The 18144-nt window shown below is 53.1% G+C and overlaps 1 protein-coding gene across 1 annotated transcript; it reads left to right on the top strand.

Annotated features, from left to right (window-relative positions):
* Positions 1-12120: 12120 nt before the first annotated feature.
* On the top strand, positions 12121-17445 carry DLX3 (distal-less homeobox 3). Its single transcript, XM_058704183.1, has 3 exons — positions 12121-12689; positions 13719-13909; positions 15562-17445. Exons 1-3 carry the CDS (start codon positions 12365-12367, stop codon positions 15907-15909), a joined length of 864 nt encoding a protein of 287 aa, XP_058560166.1. The 5' UTR covers positions 12121-12364; the 3' UTR covers positions 15910-17445.
* Positions 17446-18144: the final 699 nt, after the last annotated feature.

The following is an 18144-nucleotide window of genomic DNA, read 5'->3' as shown; positions in this document are numbered from 1 at the left end:
TGTGGGTTCAAGCCCTGTGTGGGGCTCTGTGCTGACAGCGTGAAGCCTGCTTGGGATTTTCTCTCTCCCTCTCTCTTTCTGCCCCTTCCTCCCAAAAAATAAATAAACTTTTTTTTAATTAAGAAAGTCTTGTTTAACTTGACTGCCCTTCTGTCTGGTGACTACCCCCCCCCTTTTTTTTTAAGTCTGAGGCAGTCTTATTTCCTAAATATGAGTCTTTTTTCCCCCCTGTGTGAGCTTTTCTCACAATCTACACGTGATGCTGAACAACTCAAATGCAGTCAGTTTATTCTTCTCTCGGCTCCCTATGTCCTCTCCAAAGATCACCAAACAGTTTTGGAGAAATAGCATATAAATTTCTGTTTATTGTGATCCCTTTCTCCATTTTTATCTTTCATCTTCTCTCTCTCTTTTATCATTCCTCTTCTCTTACCCTTTAAAAAAGACTTTACAGGGGTGCCTGGCTGGTTCAGTGAGTGAAGCATGCAACTCTTAATCTCAGGGTTGTGAGTTCAAGCCCCCCCCTTCCCCGCACTGGACGTGGAGTCTACTTAAAAAAAAATTACTTTAAGGGTCAACATTCTAACATCTCTGCCATGAACAGCAATACTGATAGTCATCTTGCAGGTAGGCATGTGTCTAAGGAGTATCTCCTTCCATCTGTATAAAGTCAGTAATCTCATGAAATGCTTCTGCACATTTTGAGGAAACGGAAACAGGGCTAAAAATGTTATGAAAGCTTCAGCATCCCAAGTAAGTACATCATTCCCCTTTCAGCAGCATTGTGCACAGGATTCACTGCGCACAGCCTCAGTGACCACACGTGACAAGGAATATAGTCCTTGCAAAAATAGTTTGGAAAAGTCACTAAACAAATGGATGAATGCACTGTATCCCACAGCAAGCAACAGCAACAACCCTGGATAGGAAGAAAGATCTGATTCCCAGACGTACCACATTATAAAATTCAAAATACCTAGTTTCAACAGCAAAATTACAAGGCCTATAAAGAAACAGAAAATATGGCCCATTCACAGGAAAACAGAAAGGAAGCATAGATACTGGACTTACTGAAACAAACAAACAAACAAAGACATTGGACTTACTAGGCAAAGACTTCAACTGTTTTTAAAATTTGCCCAAAGAGGGGGTGCCTGGGTGGGTCAGTTAGTTAAGTGTCCAACTTCAGTTCAGGTCATGATCTCACTGCTCGTGTGTTCGAGCCCCACGTCAGGCTCTGTGCTGACAGCTCAGAGCCTGGAGCCTGCTCTTGATTCTGTGTCTCCCTCTCTTTTCTTCCTCTCCCCCACTCACACTCTGTCTCTGTCTCTCTCTCTAAAATGAAGAAACATTTAAAAAAATTTAAAAAAAAATATTCCCAAAGAGCTAAAGAAAAGCATGGACAAATAACAAAAGGAAACCAAGGGAACGGTGTCTGAACAAATAGAGAATATCAATGAGATAGAAGTTATCAAATGAAACCAAATAGAAATTCTGGAGCTTAAAAGTACAGTACCTGCAACGAAAAATTCATTAGAGGGGTTCAACAGTAGATTTGAACAAGAAGAAGAATCGGTGATGGAAAGTCAATTGAAATCGTCCAGCCTAATGGACAGAAAGAAAAAAAGAAAAAGGACAGAGCCTAGGAGAACTGTGGGACACTATCAAGTTCACCAACACATGCACTGTGGGAGTCCCAGACAGAGAAGGGGTGCAGAAAGAGTACGTGAAGAAACAATGGCCAACTTTGATGAAAGGCATGAATCTACACCTCCAAGAATCTCAAAGTGTTCCAAGTAGGATAAGTTTGAAAAATCCACACCGACACACATTCCAATAAAAAAGAAGTCAAACTGTGCCACTCTTCTGTTCTGATGCACCGCATCTCACTTTGAGTAGAAGTCAAAGTCCTTACGATATCCTGCGAGGCCCTACGTGATCCCTCCATATCCATCACGTCACCTCTTTGTCTTCCTCTTCTGGTACTCTTGCTCACTCTCTCTCCAACCCTACTGGCCTCCTTGCGGTTCTTCAAACCCATAATTCAAACTCAACCACTAATGAAGGCGTGTTGAAGTCTCCAACTCTAAGAGCGGATTTGTCTTTTTCCTCTTGTAGTTCAATTGCTTTTTGCCTCGCATGTTTTGACACTCACGTTGGGTGCGTATACATCAAAGATTGTCATGCTTTCTTGGAGAATAAACCCGTTTATTATGTGATGCCCCTCTTCATCCCTGATTATTTTCCCCACTCTGAAGTTTGCTTTGTCTCAAACCAGTAAAGCTCTTCCAGCTTTCTTTTTTCTTTTTCTTTTCCTTTTTTTTTTTTCTAGTGAGCTCTGCGCCCAATGTGGGGCTCAAACTCATGACCCTGAGATCAAGAGTTGCATGCTCTACCAACAGAGCCAGCCAGGTGCCCCGCCCCACTCCAGCTTTCTTTTGATTAGTGTTAGCATGGTATATTTTTCTTGATTCCTTGACATTTAATCGACTGTATCTTTATATTTGAAGTGGGTTTCTTATAAACAACGCGTGGCTGGGTTGGGTTTTGTTTTGTTTTTTATCCACCCTGTCAGTCTTTTAATTGATGTACTCATATCATTCACATTTAAATGATTGTTGACAGAGTTGGATTCATACCTTCCATATCAGTGGCTGTTTTCTGTTTACTGCACTTATTCTCTGTTTCTTTGTTTTTGAAATCTGTCCCCACTTTTCTACCTTCTCTGGCTTTAGTTGAGCATTCTATATTATTCCATTTTCTCTCCTCCCTTAGCATACCAATTATACTTCTTTTAAAAGTATTTTAGGGGGCGCCTGGGTGGCGCAGTCGGTTAAGCGTCTGACTTCAGCCAGGTCACGATCTCGCGGTCTGTGAGTTCGAGCTCCGAGTCAGGCTCCGGGCTGATGGCTCGGAGCCTGGAGCCTGTTTCCGATTCTGTGTCTCCCTCTCTCTCTGCCCCTCCCCCGTTCATGCTCTGTCTTTCTCTGTCCCAAAAATAAATTTTAAAAAAAACGTTGAAAAAAATAAATAAATAAAAGTATTTTAGGCGTTGGGGTGCCTGGCTGGCTCAGCCAGTGGAACGTGTGACTCTTGACCTCAGGGTCATAAGTTCGATCTCCATGTTGGGAGTAGAGATCACTTCAAAAAATACTAAAATTAAATTAAAAATTTTTTAAACATTTTGGGGCGCCTGGGTGGCTCAGTTGGTTGAGTAACCAGCTTCAGCTCAGGTCATGATCTCATGGTTCGTGAGTCTGAGCTCCACATCAGGCTCCCTGCTATCAGCATGGAGCCCACTTTGGATCCTCTGTCCCCACTGTCTCTCTGACTCTGTCCCTCCCCCTCTGGTGCTCTCTCTCTCTCTCTCTCTCTCAAAAAGAAACATAACATTAAGAAAATAAAAAAATTAAATTAAAAAATATTTTAGGGGTGCCTGGGTCGCTTAGTCGGTTAAGTGTCTGACTTCAGCCCAGGTCATGATCTCACAGTTCATGAGTTCAAGCCCCGCGTCGGGCTCTGTGCTGACAGCTCGGAGCCTGGAGGCTGCTTAGGTTTCTGTGTCTCCCTCTCTCTCTGCCCCTCCCCTGCTCATGCTCTGTCTCTCTTTCTCTAAAAAGTGATAAATAAAACATTAAAAAATATTTTAGGGGCTCCCGGGTGGCTCAGTCAGTTAAGTGTCTGACTCTTGATCTCAGGGTTATGAGTTCAAGCCCCATATTGGGCTCCATGCTGAGTGTGGAACCTACTTTAAAAAATATTTTTGGGGCGCCTGGGTGGCTCAGTTGGTTAAGCGTCCGACTTCAGCTCAGGTCACGATCTCACGGTCTGTGAGTCTGTAAGTTCGAGCCCCGCGTCAGGCTCTGGGCTGATGGCTCAGAGCTTGGAGCCTGCTTCCGATTCTGTGTCTCCCTCTCTCTCTGCCCCTCCCCCGTTCATGCTCTCTCTCTCTCTCTCTCTCTCTCTCTCTCTGTCTCAAAAATAAATAAACGTTAAAAAAAAATAAAAATAAAATAAAAAAAAATAAAAATATTTTACAGGCACCTGGCTGGCTCAGTAGGAAGAGCGTGTGTGACTCTTGATCTTGGGGTCATGAGTTCAAGCCCCACATGGGGCGCAGAGATTACTTAAATAAATGAAAAAGACTTAAAAAATGTTTTTAGTAGCATCCCTAGAGTTTGTGACACACACTTAGCCTGATCTGGATCCATTTTCAAATAATACTATTCTCCTTCATAGCTAGTACTTTTAAGAGACTATTCCCTTATTTCTTCCTCCTGTCCCTTATCACTTTGATGTAACTCATTTCACTTATCCATAAGCTATAATTACCCAATATATTTTTGCTATGATTATATGAACATTTTTCTCTTAGATAAGTTAAGAATAAGCAACATAAAATATTTTATTTTCATTCATTCTTTCTCTTAAGCTCTTCCTTTCTTTATGTGGAACTTGAGCTTTTGACCTTTACCATTTTCCTTCTTTCCGAAAAACTCTTTTACCATTTCCTCCAAGGCAAGTCTACTGGCAACAAATTCCCTCAGCTTTTGTTTGACTGAGAAAGTATTTATTTATGCTCACCTTTGAAGGATATTTTCACTAGATGCAGTATTCTATGTTGGTTTTTTTCTTTCAACACTAAAGATGTCACTCTACTCTGTTCTTGCTTGCGTGGTTTCTGAGACATCCAATACAATTTGATGTACTTTTTAAACTTTATTTCTTATTTCATTTATTTTTTTTTTAAAGTAAGTGGTATACCCAACATGGGGCTTGCACTCATGACCTGGAGATCAAGAGTTGCATGCTCTACTGACTCAGCCAGCTAGGCACCCCCATAATTCATATAAATTCTTCTGTAAATAAGGTGGTGCTTTCCCTTCGGGCTTCGTTCAAGATTTTCTCTTCTTTGGTTTTCTGTAGCTTGAACAAATTCCAACCTCCTGCACCCTGACCCCAAGAGTGCTCCCTCCGTGATGCCCTTGCGGCCTCCCTCTTATCTCATGGGGATCTCCAGCCTGGACTTCTCTTCCACTTCTCCACCAATCACCCCACTCTTCACTTCCTCCTTTGCTCAACTTGGACTCCCCTACAAACCACTTCAGTTACCACTTATCTAATGGATGCTTCTCCCTTGCATGGCCAACAGACCTCCATCCTGGTCGACCCAACTGTCTGCTCATAGCCTGTCACGAAGTCCAGCTGGAGAGCAGGCCACCACCTGGGATGGTCCCCACCATGCACCCTGGGGTCTCTACAACGTCATAGACTCCCTCCACAGAGAGGGCTGTGGCAGCCCAAAGTTCTTCCTTTCCCTGGTCAGTCCTTTCCCTGGTCCCCATGGCAGAAGCTACACATAAGCCTTGCTCACCTTTCTGCACTTTCTTTAAGCCTCTGGTCCCATCACCTTCCCTGTCCTCAGCTATTAACTTCACACCTACCTTGCACACACACCCATACAGGAACTCCCAAATACCTCGAGTCATCCTTTTCACTCAGAAATGTTTCAAACACCCAGAAAAGTACAAAGAATGGCGTAGCAAGTACCCATGTGTCCTGTACCCAACGCTATCAGATTTACTTCTGTATTGGGCGCCTGGGTGGCTCAGTCGGTTAGGTGCCCGACTTCAGTGCAGGTCATGATCTCACGGTTTGTGGGTTCGAGCCCCGCGTTGGGCTCTGTGCTGACAGCTCGGAGCCTGGAGCCTGCTTCCGATTCTGTGTCTCCTTCTCTCTCTGCCCCTCCCCCACTCTCACTTCGTCCCACTCTGCCTCTCAAAAACAAATAAATGTAAAAAAAATTTTTGTTTTAAATGTACTTCTGAGGGGCACCTGGCTGGCTCAGTCAGTAGAGCATCTGACTCTTTATCTTGGGGTCTTGAGTTTGAACCCCACGTTGGGTGTAGATATTACTTTAAATTTTTTTTTTTTTTAATTTACTTCTGACTCCAAACCTGCAAGCGTACCTCCACCCCATAGAGGTTAAAAGTCAGACTGCCTCAGGGAGCCTGGGCAGCTCAGTTGGTTGAGTGTCTGACTCTTGATTTCAGCTCAGGTCATGATCTCGCAGTTTATGAGTTCGAGCCCCATGTCAGGCTCCATGCTGACAGCACGGAGCCTGCTTGGGATTCTCTATCTCCCTCTCTCTGTCCCTCCCCTGTTTGTGCTCTCTCTCTCTCTCTCTCTCTCAAAATAAATAAATAAATAAACATTTTTCAAATGTTTTTTTAAAAAATCAGACTACCTGAGCTCAAATCTCGAATGCGCCACTTACTTAGCTCCTCTGTGCCTCCGTTTCCCCCTCTGTTAAAGAGGTAGACATGAGACTGCCCACCTCAGAGCAGTGGGATAGTAAATGAACTCATGTGTAGACTGTTTTGAACAGCGCCTGGCACCCAGTGAGTGTTCCATGAAAGCCAGCCCTTATCATTTCATCTCCCCTCTTGACTCAACACAAGGGAAGATCTGCTGTGAGGCTAACCCCTTGGGTGGGGTTCCAGATCCTTCCCCTCCCACCTACTCAGGGATGGAAGTCTTGATTAACCTGTCTCTACTGGCTGTCATCATTGACATCTAAACAAGCTTGCTTCCATTTCACACACACACACACACACACACACACACACTTCCAGCTTCCCCTCCACTGAACCCGCTCTCCCTGATATCACTGACTGCTCCCTTGAAATGTCATCCAAAGGGCACATCTCAGTCCTTATCCTGCCTGGACCGTATGCCCACAGCAGGATTTGACCTTGCTGACCGGCCACTCCCCCTTCTCGAGACACTCTCTCAGCACTCCCCAGCACACACTCAGGACCACTTCCCTCTGCGCTGCCTCCCACCCATCTGGCCACTCTCTCACAGGGGCCACCCAGAACCCTCCTTGGCTCTCTTCTCTCCCTCCCTTCCTGGACCATCGCACCTGCACCTGCTTACCACAGGATGCCCCACACCCTCAATGGGCATCTCCAGTCCAGCTTCTTTATTGATTTTTCAGATCCATGAAGGCAACTGCCTGCTGGACAGCTCCTCGTAGATGCCTCAAAGACGCTCAAACTCAACATGGTCAGAACCGAGCTAAGGGCCCAAGTGCTTGGGAGAATGATTTGGCAGTATCTTCTGAAGCCAGACAGACGTCCTTATGGCCCACAATTCCACTCTTAGGGACCCAACAGCAGCGTGCACATGTGTGCACCGAAAGACATGTACAAGAATGTTCACAGTGCTACTCATGATAGCCCCCAACTGGAAACCACCCAAATGCCCATCAACAGAACAGATAAATAAATGGCGGCATGTTCACATGACAGAAACCTGCATAAGACAGTGAAAATGAATGATCTACAAATATATCCAGTAACATCAAACCCACACAAACATAATGTTGAACATAACAAGCCAGACATAAAAGAGTATACACTGTTTACTTCCATTTATTTAAAAACAAAAAATAGGGGCGCCTGGGTGGCTCAGTCGATCGGGTGTCCGACTTCGGCTGAGGTCATGATCTCGTGATTTGTGAGTTCGAGCCCCGCGTCGGGCTCTGTGCTGACAGCTCAGAGCCTGGAGCTTGCTTCGGATCCTGTGTCTCCTTCTCTCTCCGTGCCCCTCCCCTGCTCATGCTCTGTCTCCGTCTCTCAAAAATGAATAAACATTAAAAAAATTTTTTTTAAGTTTTAAAAAGCAAAACAAAACCGGAAGCACCCTCTTCTTCATCAAGCAGCCCATGGCGCTCTCTCTCTCTCTCTCTCTCTCTCTCTCTCTCTCTCTCTGAGAATGGTCTTCTCTTTCCACTTAGTTACCCAAGTCAGAAGCCTGGGGCTTATTCCCCCACTGTCTCTCAAACGGATCTGCTTCTCTCCACCCTCATTGCCACCTCCTTCACCTGGACCCAACTGCCTTGTCTCTTGGACTCCTTCAGGAGCCTCCTCACAGTCCCCCAGCCTCCAATCTTGCCCCTCTGACTCATCCTTACCTAGCAGCAAGAGGGATCCTTCTAGAACCAAAATCCAATCATGGCTCTCCCCCGATTAAAATCTTTCAGTGGTGCTCTGTAGCCACTAAATGAAGCCCCCTCTTCTGCTCTGGGGTTCTAAGGGCCCTGTGTCCTCCGGCTCTCCTCTAGCTTCACCTTTCACCAACCCTCCCCAATGCCATGCCCCAGGCTGGCCCATGAGCCTTTGCGCAGACTTTCCCCTGAACTCTCCCCCTTCCCCGTATCCCTGCTTCTCCCAGCTGAGTCTCACACATGCTTCAGGTCTCAGTTCAGAGACCTCCCTGCCTCCATGTCACAGCAGTCCCTGCTACCCCTGTCCCATTACGTGTCATATGGTAGTGAAACTGGCTGCTTCTGTGTCCACTTCTCCCGCTGGACTTTGGGCTCCTGCTCCATGGAGGGAGCATTGTGTCTGTCTTGCTCAGCGCTCCATCCCCGGCACCAAATACAATAGAGGCTCAGGAAGGATTTATTGGATGGATGATGAAGAATTCCAGAAGGCCTCCAGGTTGCGAAGTTCTGAACGCCTGGGATGTATCTCCAAGGCAGCTGGTGAGAAGGTGAAGGAGAGTTCCCCCTTGAGTGACAAGAATCTGGGAATTTACAAAGCTTGAAGGGGCCTCAGAGGCCATCTAATAATCCACTGTAAAAAAAAATTTTTTTAACATTTATTCAGACAGAGAGAGATAAAGCACGAGTGGAGGAGGGGCAGAGAGAGAGAGAGAGAGAGAGAGACAGAATCTAAAGCAGCTCCAGGCTCTGAGCTGTCAGCACAAAGCCCAATGCAGGGCTCGAACTCACAAACCAGGCGCCCCTCCACTTTTTGATTTACAAACGAGAAACCTGAGGGAAGGAGCCACAGGTTGGTCAAGGATGGGTGAGTGGGGAGAGAGGCACCCGCTGCGGAGTAAGGCAAGGTGATGATGAAGAGTGACTATTTAGTGCTGATAGGGCTCCTAAAACCAGTAAGAAGAATATTCCTTCTGGGTCTGAAGGTGGGGGCTTTGCACGTGGCCCCCTGAGCAGGTCTCCCCAGGGGAGCCGGACTCTGGCCTCCTTACATTGACCACTAGATGGCGTCAGCTTCCCAGGCAAAAGAGAGAGCAAGGGCTGGGCTCCGTCTTTCCGAGTTCCTCCCCTCAGACCCCGCACCCTGGAGGCCCAGTGGCTGTGCCATGCCCAGAGAGCACGACACCGGGCTCCAGGAGACAGCCTGCTTCAACAGTATGCCTTTTCTCGTGCCCAGGGAGAGGGGGGACGATGGAGTCTGACCTGCACATTGGCCAACCCTGCTCCTCCGTCCTGCCAGCCTCCCAGAGGCCCCTAAAAGGCTGCATCATCCCTTCCACCCCCCCCCCCCCCGGGGGAGCAGGACTCCGCCCGGCGGCCACCTGCTCATCTCATCGGCCCAGATGAGGTGCAGCAGGTGGCAACTGGTCCCACTGCATCCTCTGGCCACCTTACCACCCTGAGCCTGCCAGCGGATGGCCCTCTCGGGGAAGCTACTCTTGCTCTTATCCTCGAGCCCGGGGTAGCTTCATCCCGGTGCCCGCTCCGTGCCTCCCCTCTTCCTAACCCTGCGCGCACACTCAGCCAAGATGCTCAGCCCCTCTCCAGTACCAGAGGGTCTCCGTTATTCATTCAACAAACATCAACTGAGCGCTGAAGTGGTGTGTGTCAGGGCTGCCGTAGGTATCTGGAAGGTGGTAGTGAGCTGGGAGATACAGTCCCTGGCGGCTCGGAGCACACAGTGCAATGGAGGACCAGATGCCAATCGCACGCTCCCCAACTATTGTTTAATGGCTCACCTCAGTCTTTCATGCTGCAGCTTTTGTCCATTTCTTTCAGACCTTCAGAGCAGAATGGAGCGTAGAAACTATGCTACTGTCATCCGCCACCACCACCACCACCCTGTCGTGACTCCAGGGTTCCGGACTCCCAGTCCAGTGCTCACTCGCGGAGCTCAGGAGTCGCAGGCTGGGGTGGCGACCAGGAGGGAACGGGAGTGAGGCTTCCGTGAGGACTCACCTGGGCCCTCTTTCTCGGTTGTGAATGAATGAATGAATGAACGAACCCCCGAGAAGGGGCTTGCAAGACGCTGTCCCCTTTCTGTGGGGAGCAGGGGGCTCCAAAGCAGGCCCTGCCCGCCTCTCCCTCTCGCATTGTGGGAGGGGAGCCGGCCGGGCCAGTGCCCTCGCTGCCCCCAACGCCTCGGGCTTTCTAGGCGCCCTCTTGGCAACAGAACAGAGGGCATCCCGAGCGGGTGGCAACTCGCCCCGCCATGGGCTCGGAGCGGCGGGCGATAGGCGCTGGGGGGACGCGGAGATAGACGGGCAGATAGCGCTCCCCTCGCCCGGCCCCCGCCCCCACCTTTCCCACGCTGCGGCCTCCCCGGAGCGGTTCAGACCTGGCGGACACTCCTGCCCCTCCGCCCGGGGACGGGGGCCTTTTGCCTCCGCCAGCTGCAGCTCTTAAGTCCCGGGGACTTGCCTGCATCGTGTCCGCAGGGTCTGACTTTGGAAGGGGACACAGAGCCCCCTGCATCCTTTCCTGCGGGACGTTAGGAGTCTAGGTAGGAAGCCCCTCCCCCGGACTGGCGAGACGTGGGGAGGCTGCAGAGCCCAGAAATGACCACAAGGTGGCGCGCTGGCACTGCGCGTCCTGAGTCGCGTTAGCACCGCCGGGCAGACTGAAGGGACATGAGAATTGACGAGGCTGCCCTGTGTGAAGGTCGTATGCGGCCGGGAACTGAGAGTTGGAGGAGCTCCCCCTACCCCCCCCCAAAGAAAGGCGGAGAGCAGCATTGGGGGTGGCGTGGAGAAATGCTGTAGGCGTTGGGAACAACTTGGACGACTTTGCGGGCCAGATGGGACTTAGGAGCGGCCCATCGGCAGGAAGGGGAGCCTCTTTTCCAGGGCCTTTTTGGAGGGACAGGACTCAATGGAGCATCATGGGTCGACTGAGAAGGTGCTAAGAGTTTTATACACATCAGCATACAATGACACATTCACACGGAGACATCCCCCTCCCGTGGCCCTCCACTCACACTGCTTATACTATCCTGGCGGTCGCGGGTTCACACACACATACACACACACACACACACACACACACACACACACGCCTGCTCTCATGTGCATCGCTGTATACTGCAGAACACGTGTAACCCTCACACCACATACCCCAACTACACCCATCCCATATACCTCATCTCTAAAAATGCCCACATTCCCCCAGTGTTGTCCCCAGTGCACAGATTCTGACCCCAAACTTACTAAAGCACAGAGAGACAGCCTCTTATCTCACCCAACCTCATGGGGACCCCAGATCCTCTGCTCCCTCTAGCAAGCCCGAGCCATTTCTGAAGCTGCACCACGGGCAGGTTATGCACCTCCAACCGCTGCCTAAGCCCCTAAATCCACACACCCCTGCCCCCGCCCCCAAAACAAGACCCTCTCTGGGCCCCATTAGGACTTTCACAGGCCCGAGGCACTTTTGCCTGATGGGCCCCTTCCTCTATAAAGACATTCAAGATTACGTTTTATGATTGCACTGCTGTAAATATATTAATCTCATATACTGAAACATTTTCCTCAACCTAAAATGTCTTCCCCTTTTCTTCTGATTTTAAAAGAAATTAAAATATTTTCCAGAGCCCTGGGGCCTTCCCACGCTGGGCACATTTGTCTGCCTGTCATTTGCACAGGGTACACACACACACATACACACCACCTTGGACCACCTCCCCCCACCCCCCACGGCGAACACCCAATAGGCAAATGCCCCTGCCTCCCCATCGCACCTGAGCCCACCTCCCAGCCGCAGCCAGGGAGACAGACGGACTGACAAATCCTGGGGGCCCGCAGAGACACTCTTTCCCCCAACTCCTTCCTTCAGAGACGCTGGGAGTTATCTGGACTGGGGGCGGGAGCCACAGGAGGGGGAACGAGGGGTGTGTGTGTGTGTGTGTGTGTGTGTGGGTAATAACAAAGAATGGGGGGGAGAGAGGCGAGAAAGAGAACGAAAGAGCGCAAGAGCATGTTTTGCCTCGAAGGCAAGACTTGCAGCCAATCAGAGCGCTGGAGCCTCCCTCCGAGACTCCACTATTGAGTCTATAACCGGCTGGCCGGGCGGAGCTGGCAGCATTTGACTGTGGCTTGGGACGCGACGAGAGGCGCGCAGCGACCGCCCGAAGGCCTGCCATGGTCTAGGCGCCCCTCGACCTCCCCTCCCCCGAGACCCTGCGGGCCCTCCCCTCGGCTCTCCAACGCACACGCCTGCCTCGTCTCCTGCGCCTCCTCCGCGCCCCTGCCGGCTTCGGCTCGGCGGCCCAGGCCAGCCCCAGGACTCGCGGCGCCCGCCAGGATGAGTGGCTCCTTCGATCGCAAGCTCAGCAGCATCCTCACCGACATCTCCAGCTCGCTAAGCTGCCATGCAGGCTCCAAGGACTCGCCCACCCTGCCCGAGTCCTCTGTCACTGATCTAGGCTACTACAGCGCTCCCCAGCACGACTACTACTCGGGCCAGCCCTACGGCCAGACCGTGAACCCCTACACCTACCACCACCAGTTCAATCTCAACGGGCTTGCGGGCACGGGCGCTTACTCGCCCAAGTCGGAATATACTTATGGAGCCTCCTACCGGCAATACGGGGCGTACCGGGAGCAGCCACTGCCCGCCCAGGATCCAGGTGAGACCTTGGAGGGTTCCCCCAGGGAGAGAAAGGCGGGGAATTGAAGCCCACATCTAGGGAAACGTCGAGGGTTTAAAAAAAAAAAAAGTGCTGTATAAAGTTAGACAAGGTGGGCTAGAAGACCCCCCGAGGGGACAGATGACCCTCCAGTCACGAAGCTGTGCACCGCGGTCTCAGGGAGGATGGGGCCAGTTAGGGGAGGAAGGGGAAGAGCGTGGGGTGTCAGGGGACCTCCGAATCGGGTGCTTTCGCAAGCACTTCAGCTCTTCCATCGGATTCCGAAGGCTTGGGGGTAGGCAGCGGGGACTCGAAGCTGCAGGGGCCGTCTGGATATGGGCCGGGAGAGGGGGAATGGTAAGGGGGACATGGAGACACACACACACACACACACACACACACACACCAGAAAGCAGAGCCTGAGAAGTGGGAAAGCGGAAAAAGAGAAAGGTGGAGAAAGAGCCGAAGACAAACGTGGAGTGACAAAGTGAGGGGGAAAGGAGCAGAGGAAGGGACAAGAAAAAAAAAAAAAAAAGGAGGGAAGGAAGGAACAGAGAATCCGTACTATGCTTGCCACTTTTCTGAGAATCTAAAATTATTCTAAAATTTAAAAAGTTAAAAAAAAAAAAAAAAAGCAGGGGGGAGGAAGAACGGAGGGAAAGAGCTAGAGAGGTGACCGAGGGCAAGGTGGGGGCGAGAAGGAGGCGGCCAGCAGGCGGGTGGCGAGCCGGGAAGGCGTCGGAGCGAAGCCGCGGCCCGTCCTCGCCCGGGTGGCCGGCGCCGGGGACCGCGCTCCGGGGGCCGGGCGCGGAGCTGCGAGCTGGGCGTCGTGGGCGGCCGCCGGCTCCGGCTCCGCTCCGGCTCCGGCTCCGGCTCCGGCTCCGGCTCGGTCGCCGCCTGTCGGGGCGCGGGCGGCGGAGCGCGCGCGGCCGGGAAACCCGGAGCGCGTCGGGGGGCGCGGGGGCGCGGGGGCGCGGGGGCGCGCAGGCCCAGGCTGAGCCGCCCCCCCGCCCGGTGCGTTGCCCGCAGTGTCCGTGAAGGAGGAGCCGGAAGCCGAGGTGCGCATGGTGAACGGGAAGCCCAAGAAGGTCCGCAAGCCCCGCACCATCTACTCCAGCTACCAGCTGGCCGCCCTGCAGCGCCGCTTCCAGAAGGCCCAGTATCTGGCGCTGCCCGAACGCGCGGAGCTGGCCGCGCAGCTGGGCCTCACGCAGACACAGGTCAGTGTCGGGCGAGCAAGGACGGGGGAAGTGGGGGAGGGGGGTGCTCGGTGGGGCCCCGCGCAGGATCCCGGGGATGGGGGTGGGGGCGGGGGGGGGGGGTAGGCGCCGCTGAACCGGGCTGGCCTTTGAAATCCCCTGCAGGCCCTCGAAACCCTGGCCTGTAGATGGAAGGCCACCCCTCCCCCATGCCAAGTCTCAACTCCTGTCGGAAGTCTCTGCATTAAAACGTGTACAGGCGTGCATATTTGTGAACCTGTGCAACCGTGTGTGTCTGCCACCGGGAGAAGTTTCCTCCCCTTGCTCCAGACTCCCCAGCTCCCACGCAGTGCCTGTCACTCACTTAATAGGAGTCCCTTTCGTGTCTTCCCCCACCCCCAGGCCAGGCATGTGTGTGTAGCAGTGGACGTATATGTGTATATGCATGAATATTTGCCCACGTGCTAACGGGTCTGGGTGCGCTGGGAGAATGGTCGCATAAGGAGGGGGCAGTGTGTTTACAGATGGAGGGACACGTGTACATGACTGTGCACACTGGTGAGTGCATGTACAAAAATGTGCCCTTGTCTCAAAACACCCCATTCATGTTCCGCATGTAAATGCTTCACCCCTTCCTCTGCCCCAAAGCCAGGAAGGGAGGTTCCCCACCAAAGGGGGATAGGAACGCAAAGGTGAGCTCCACCCCTACCCCCAGCCTGATCCTAAAGCCCCCAGCAGCCTGTCGCTGCTCAGGGGCGGAGTGGCTGGTGGATGTCTGGCTCCCTACAGGTGTTGACAGGCGGGCCTGGGTTACTGCGGGCGGCTGGCTGCGTGGGGCCCTGTCCGCTGGGAATCTGGGTCACCCAGTGAGGAGCTGATTCATTGTTTGTACCAGTCACACGGGGTGGGGAGCAGCAGGGGGAGGGGGAGATACCCCAAGGGAAATTTAGAGAATCATGGCTCACCTGCTCCTGAGTCCCCAGGTCACCCCCATTAGCCAGCCCCGGAGGGCTCGTCCACGCCTGAGTGTGTGAACGCGGGCGCTCGTGTTCACAGGGCATTTATCTGGGTGCATCTGTGCGGGCGCGCGCGTCTGTGTGTGTGTGTGTGTGTGTGTGTGTGTGTGTGTATCTTTGTAATCTGGTGTCTGAGTGTGAAGCTGTGAGTGGGTACATTCCTGCACATGGAAATGCTTATGTGGGTGTGGGTTTGTCTCTGGGTACCTGTGTGCCTCTGCTTATGGGTTTCTCATGTGAACAAAATGCCACCAACTGCCCATCGTAACTTATCTGAGCCTCCTGGTGACCCTAGGAAGTAGGGGCTGTCATCCCCATGTTGCAGATGGGGAAGGCAAGAATCAGAAAGGTCCAGGGATTTGCCCAAGGTCACACACTTCATAGGTGGTGGAGAGGAATTTGGACCCATGTGCAGGATGTTCCTAACTGCAGTCCCCACCCCCCCACCGCCGCCCCCACCCCCCCCACCCCCCCAATCGAAAAAAGGTACTGGGCCGGGAAGTCAGGACACCTAGGTTTTGCCAGGGTCTTGTGTAAGGTGGGGTCCTGGACTTGCCTCTTCTAGGCTGGGGCCTTTTGGGGTTTTCACTAAGCGTCCTGAGAAGCTAACTAGCTCCCCCTCTTTTTTTTTTTTTTTGCCGTTCCCCTCCCATGCAGGTGAAGATTTGGTTCCAGAACCGCCGCTCCAAATTCAAGAAGCTGTATAAGAACGGGGAGGTGCCCCTGGAGCATAGCCCCAACAATAGTGATTCCATGGCCTGCAACTCACCCCCGTCACCTGCCCTCTGGGACACCTCCTCCCACTCCACTCCAGCCCCTGCCCGAAGCCAGCTGCCCCCGCCGCTCCCCTACAGTGCCTCCCCAAGCTATCTGGACGACCCCACCAACTCCTGGTACCACGCACAGAACCTGAGTGGACCCCACTTACAGCAGCAGCCGTCTCAGCCGGCCGCCCTGCATCACGCCTCCCCCGGGCCCCCGCCCAACCCTGGGGCTGTGTACTGAGCACCCCACCTGACCTGAACCTCCCACGAAGGACCCGGGACCAGGCAGAAGGCGCCTCTGTCCTAGCCGACACTCAGGAATCATCGAGGAGCACAGGGGAAAGGGCACCCCTTTCCCCCTTCCCTTGCCCCTTCCTCCAGAGATCCAAGAGCTTCCAGATGAAATTTGCATGGACCAAGGATGTCCCCTGAACCTCCCTCTCCCTTGCCTAGACACCGGGGTACCCCTCCAGACGTTGGGGCGCTCCACTCCAGCTGGGACAGCCGTTCCCCTTCCGCTCCGGGAGCCTGGATTGGCTTTTCATGGCCCGTCACCTTCCAGCTTCTAAAACTTAGTGCTCATTCCGCAGACTGGAGAACTCGGGGACCGGGGACACTGTGCAGCATTTGCAGGTCAGGCCTGGGCTGGGGCACCAGGCACCATGGATCCCGGGACCTGCTAGGCCTGGTTCCTCCTAAGTCACTAAGCCACCTGTGGCTCCCCACTTCCTGAGCAATCCCTTCTGCCAAAAAGACATTGGACATGGTGACCAGGACTCAGGGTGGGGATGTCAACCCCCAGCCCGCACTTCTAGCCCTCATTTCAGATTTGAGGGTTAAACCAAAGAAACCCCCCCCCAAGTGAGGGTATCTTTTAATATTTGTGGCTTTAGAGGGAAGAGCCCAAGGAGCCGTCTCTCTCCTCTCTCCCCCTCTGGTCAGAGAGGGGTGGTGGGTCTCAGGTGTCTTTCCTAAGGACCCACTTCTTCTTCCGTGTACAGGACTTTGCACAACTTTGGTTTTAAAAGCTGTTGAAAACTAGGAAAACAAAGGGCATTGTTAACAGATAGGACCAATCTCCCCTGCATGGGCACCTCTGCCCTGCCCCACCCCCACCCACCTCTTCCTCTCCTCCAGTAAGTTGGCAGTTTGGGCGCCAAGCCCCAAATCTCCAAGGAAACCTACCAGGCAAGACAGACCCCCCGAAACATCCCCTTTCCGGTGGCTTTGGAAGCAGATCACTCTCGCAGATGGAGAACGGTGTGTGAGGAGCGCGGAGAGAGAGGGCAGGGTTACGGCTCCGTGCCTTTAGGGGTGAGGGGGTGGCTGTCTGGAGGGCTGGTAGCACTACCCCTCCTTGGCCCAGACGTCCCCCCCCAGAGCTAACCTTCCTCCACCCTGATGTGGTCAAACGTCGAAGAAAAGGGGAGGTGGAGGACTGTAGCTATATATACAGTGTGTTTTTTTTTTTGTTTTTTTTTTTAAGAACAACAGAGAGAAGCAGCCTCCTCCCTACTGTGGTTTCCTATTTATGTGGCCCTTGCCTCCTGGACGTACCTGCCTGTGCGTTGTGAGCAGAGAGAAACAGGGATGTGGGCTCCGGCTGGATTGGGGTTTGGTGGGAGGTACAGGAGCAGGGAGACAATTGGTGGATCTCAGAGTCCCACCCTAGGGGGACGGGAACGAAGCCAACACCCACTCCCTCCCAGCCTTCTCCCTTCTGCTTTCTTACTGGACCCATCTTTATATATAACGTTAATAAAAAAGAAGAAACTAACCGCTGAGCTCTTTGAACTGGAGGCTGGAGGCAGACAGCTCTTGGGGAGGGTCTGGGAGTTGGGGAAGTTGGCGCAGAGAAGCCCGTGAGCTTCTAGGAGCTCCTGGGGGAGTCAGAGCCCTGAGGACCCACTGCCGGGACTCTGGGCTCAGGAGCTGGGCTGGGCCTGGCCCCTGGTGGCAGGTGTTCCTGACCCTGTGGCGGCCCCCAACTTGGGCCGGTCTGGGTGGGTGGGAGGCTCCCAGCTGTGGCCTCCCTGACTCCACTCTGCTTGGCGGCTTGGCGTTCCCTGCCAGCCAGCTGCCTTCCGCCACTGCTGCTGCCGCCGGGTCACCTCGGGGCTGCTCTTTGATCTTGGGCTCACACGCAGACATGCTTGCACACGCGTGTAACCCCCCTGACTCCACGCCCAGGCGCTCCCCGGTCCCTCATTCTCTGGTCTGTCCCTTCCAGCTTGGGGTGAGGGTGGGGCCTGGGGCAGAGGGGATACCGCTGCTCACTCACTCCCGGAGCTGGCAGGGACCCCGGGCCACGGGGATCCGAGCTGGATGATGGAAGCGAACAGACGAAGGGGGTCCTGTGTTTACCTTCTCAGGCTCAGCCCTGGCTCGGAGCCTTCTCGCCAGCCAGTGCCACTGACCTGCCTGGGCCCAGCGCTGCCACCCCCCCTGCCATTCCAGTGGCTCCACTCCGGGACTG

Source organism: Neofelis nebulosa, chromosome 16 (genome assembly GCF_028018385.1).
Source record: "Neofelis nebulosa isolate mNeoNeb1 chromosome 16, mNeoNeb1.pri, whole genome shotgun sequence".
Classification (NCBI taxonomy): domain Eukaryota; kingdom Metazoa; phylum Chordata; class Mammalia; order Carnivora; family Felidae; genus Neofelis; species Neofelis nebulosa.
The sequence above is the reverse complement of the archived record's forward strand: the minus strand, read 5'-3'. Positions and strand labels throughout refer to the sequence as shown.

Bases quoted from the DNA above. Each gene is read 5' to 3' on its own strand.
- DLX3 (XM_058704183.1), top strand. From the start codon at position 12,365: ATGAGTGGCTCCTTCGATCGCAAGCTCAGCAGCATCCTCACCGACATC. The intron at 12,690-13,718 runs GTGAGACCTTGG...CGTTGCCCGCAG, and splicing joins ACTGCCCGCCCAGGATCCAG to TGTCCGTGAAGGAGGAGCCG. The intron at 13,910-15,561 runs GTCAGTGTCGGG...CCTCCCATGCAG, and splicing joins TGGGCCTCACGCAGACACAG to GTGAAGATTTGGTTCCAGAA.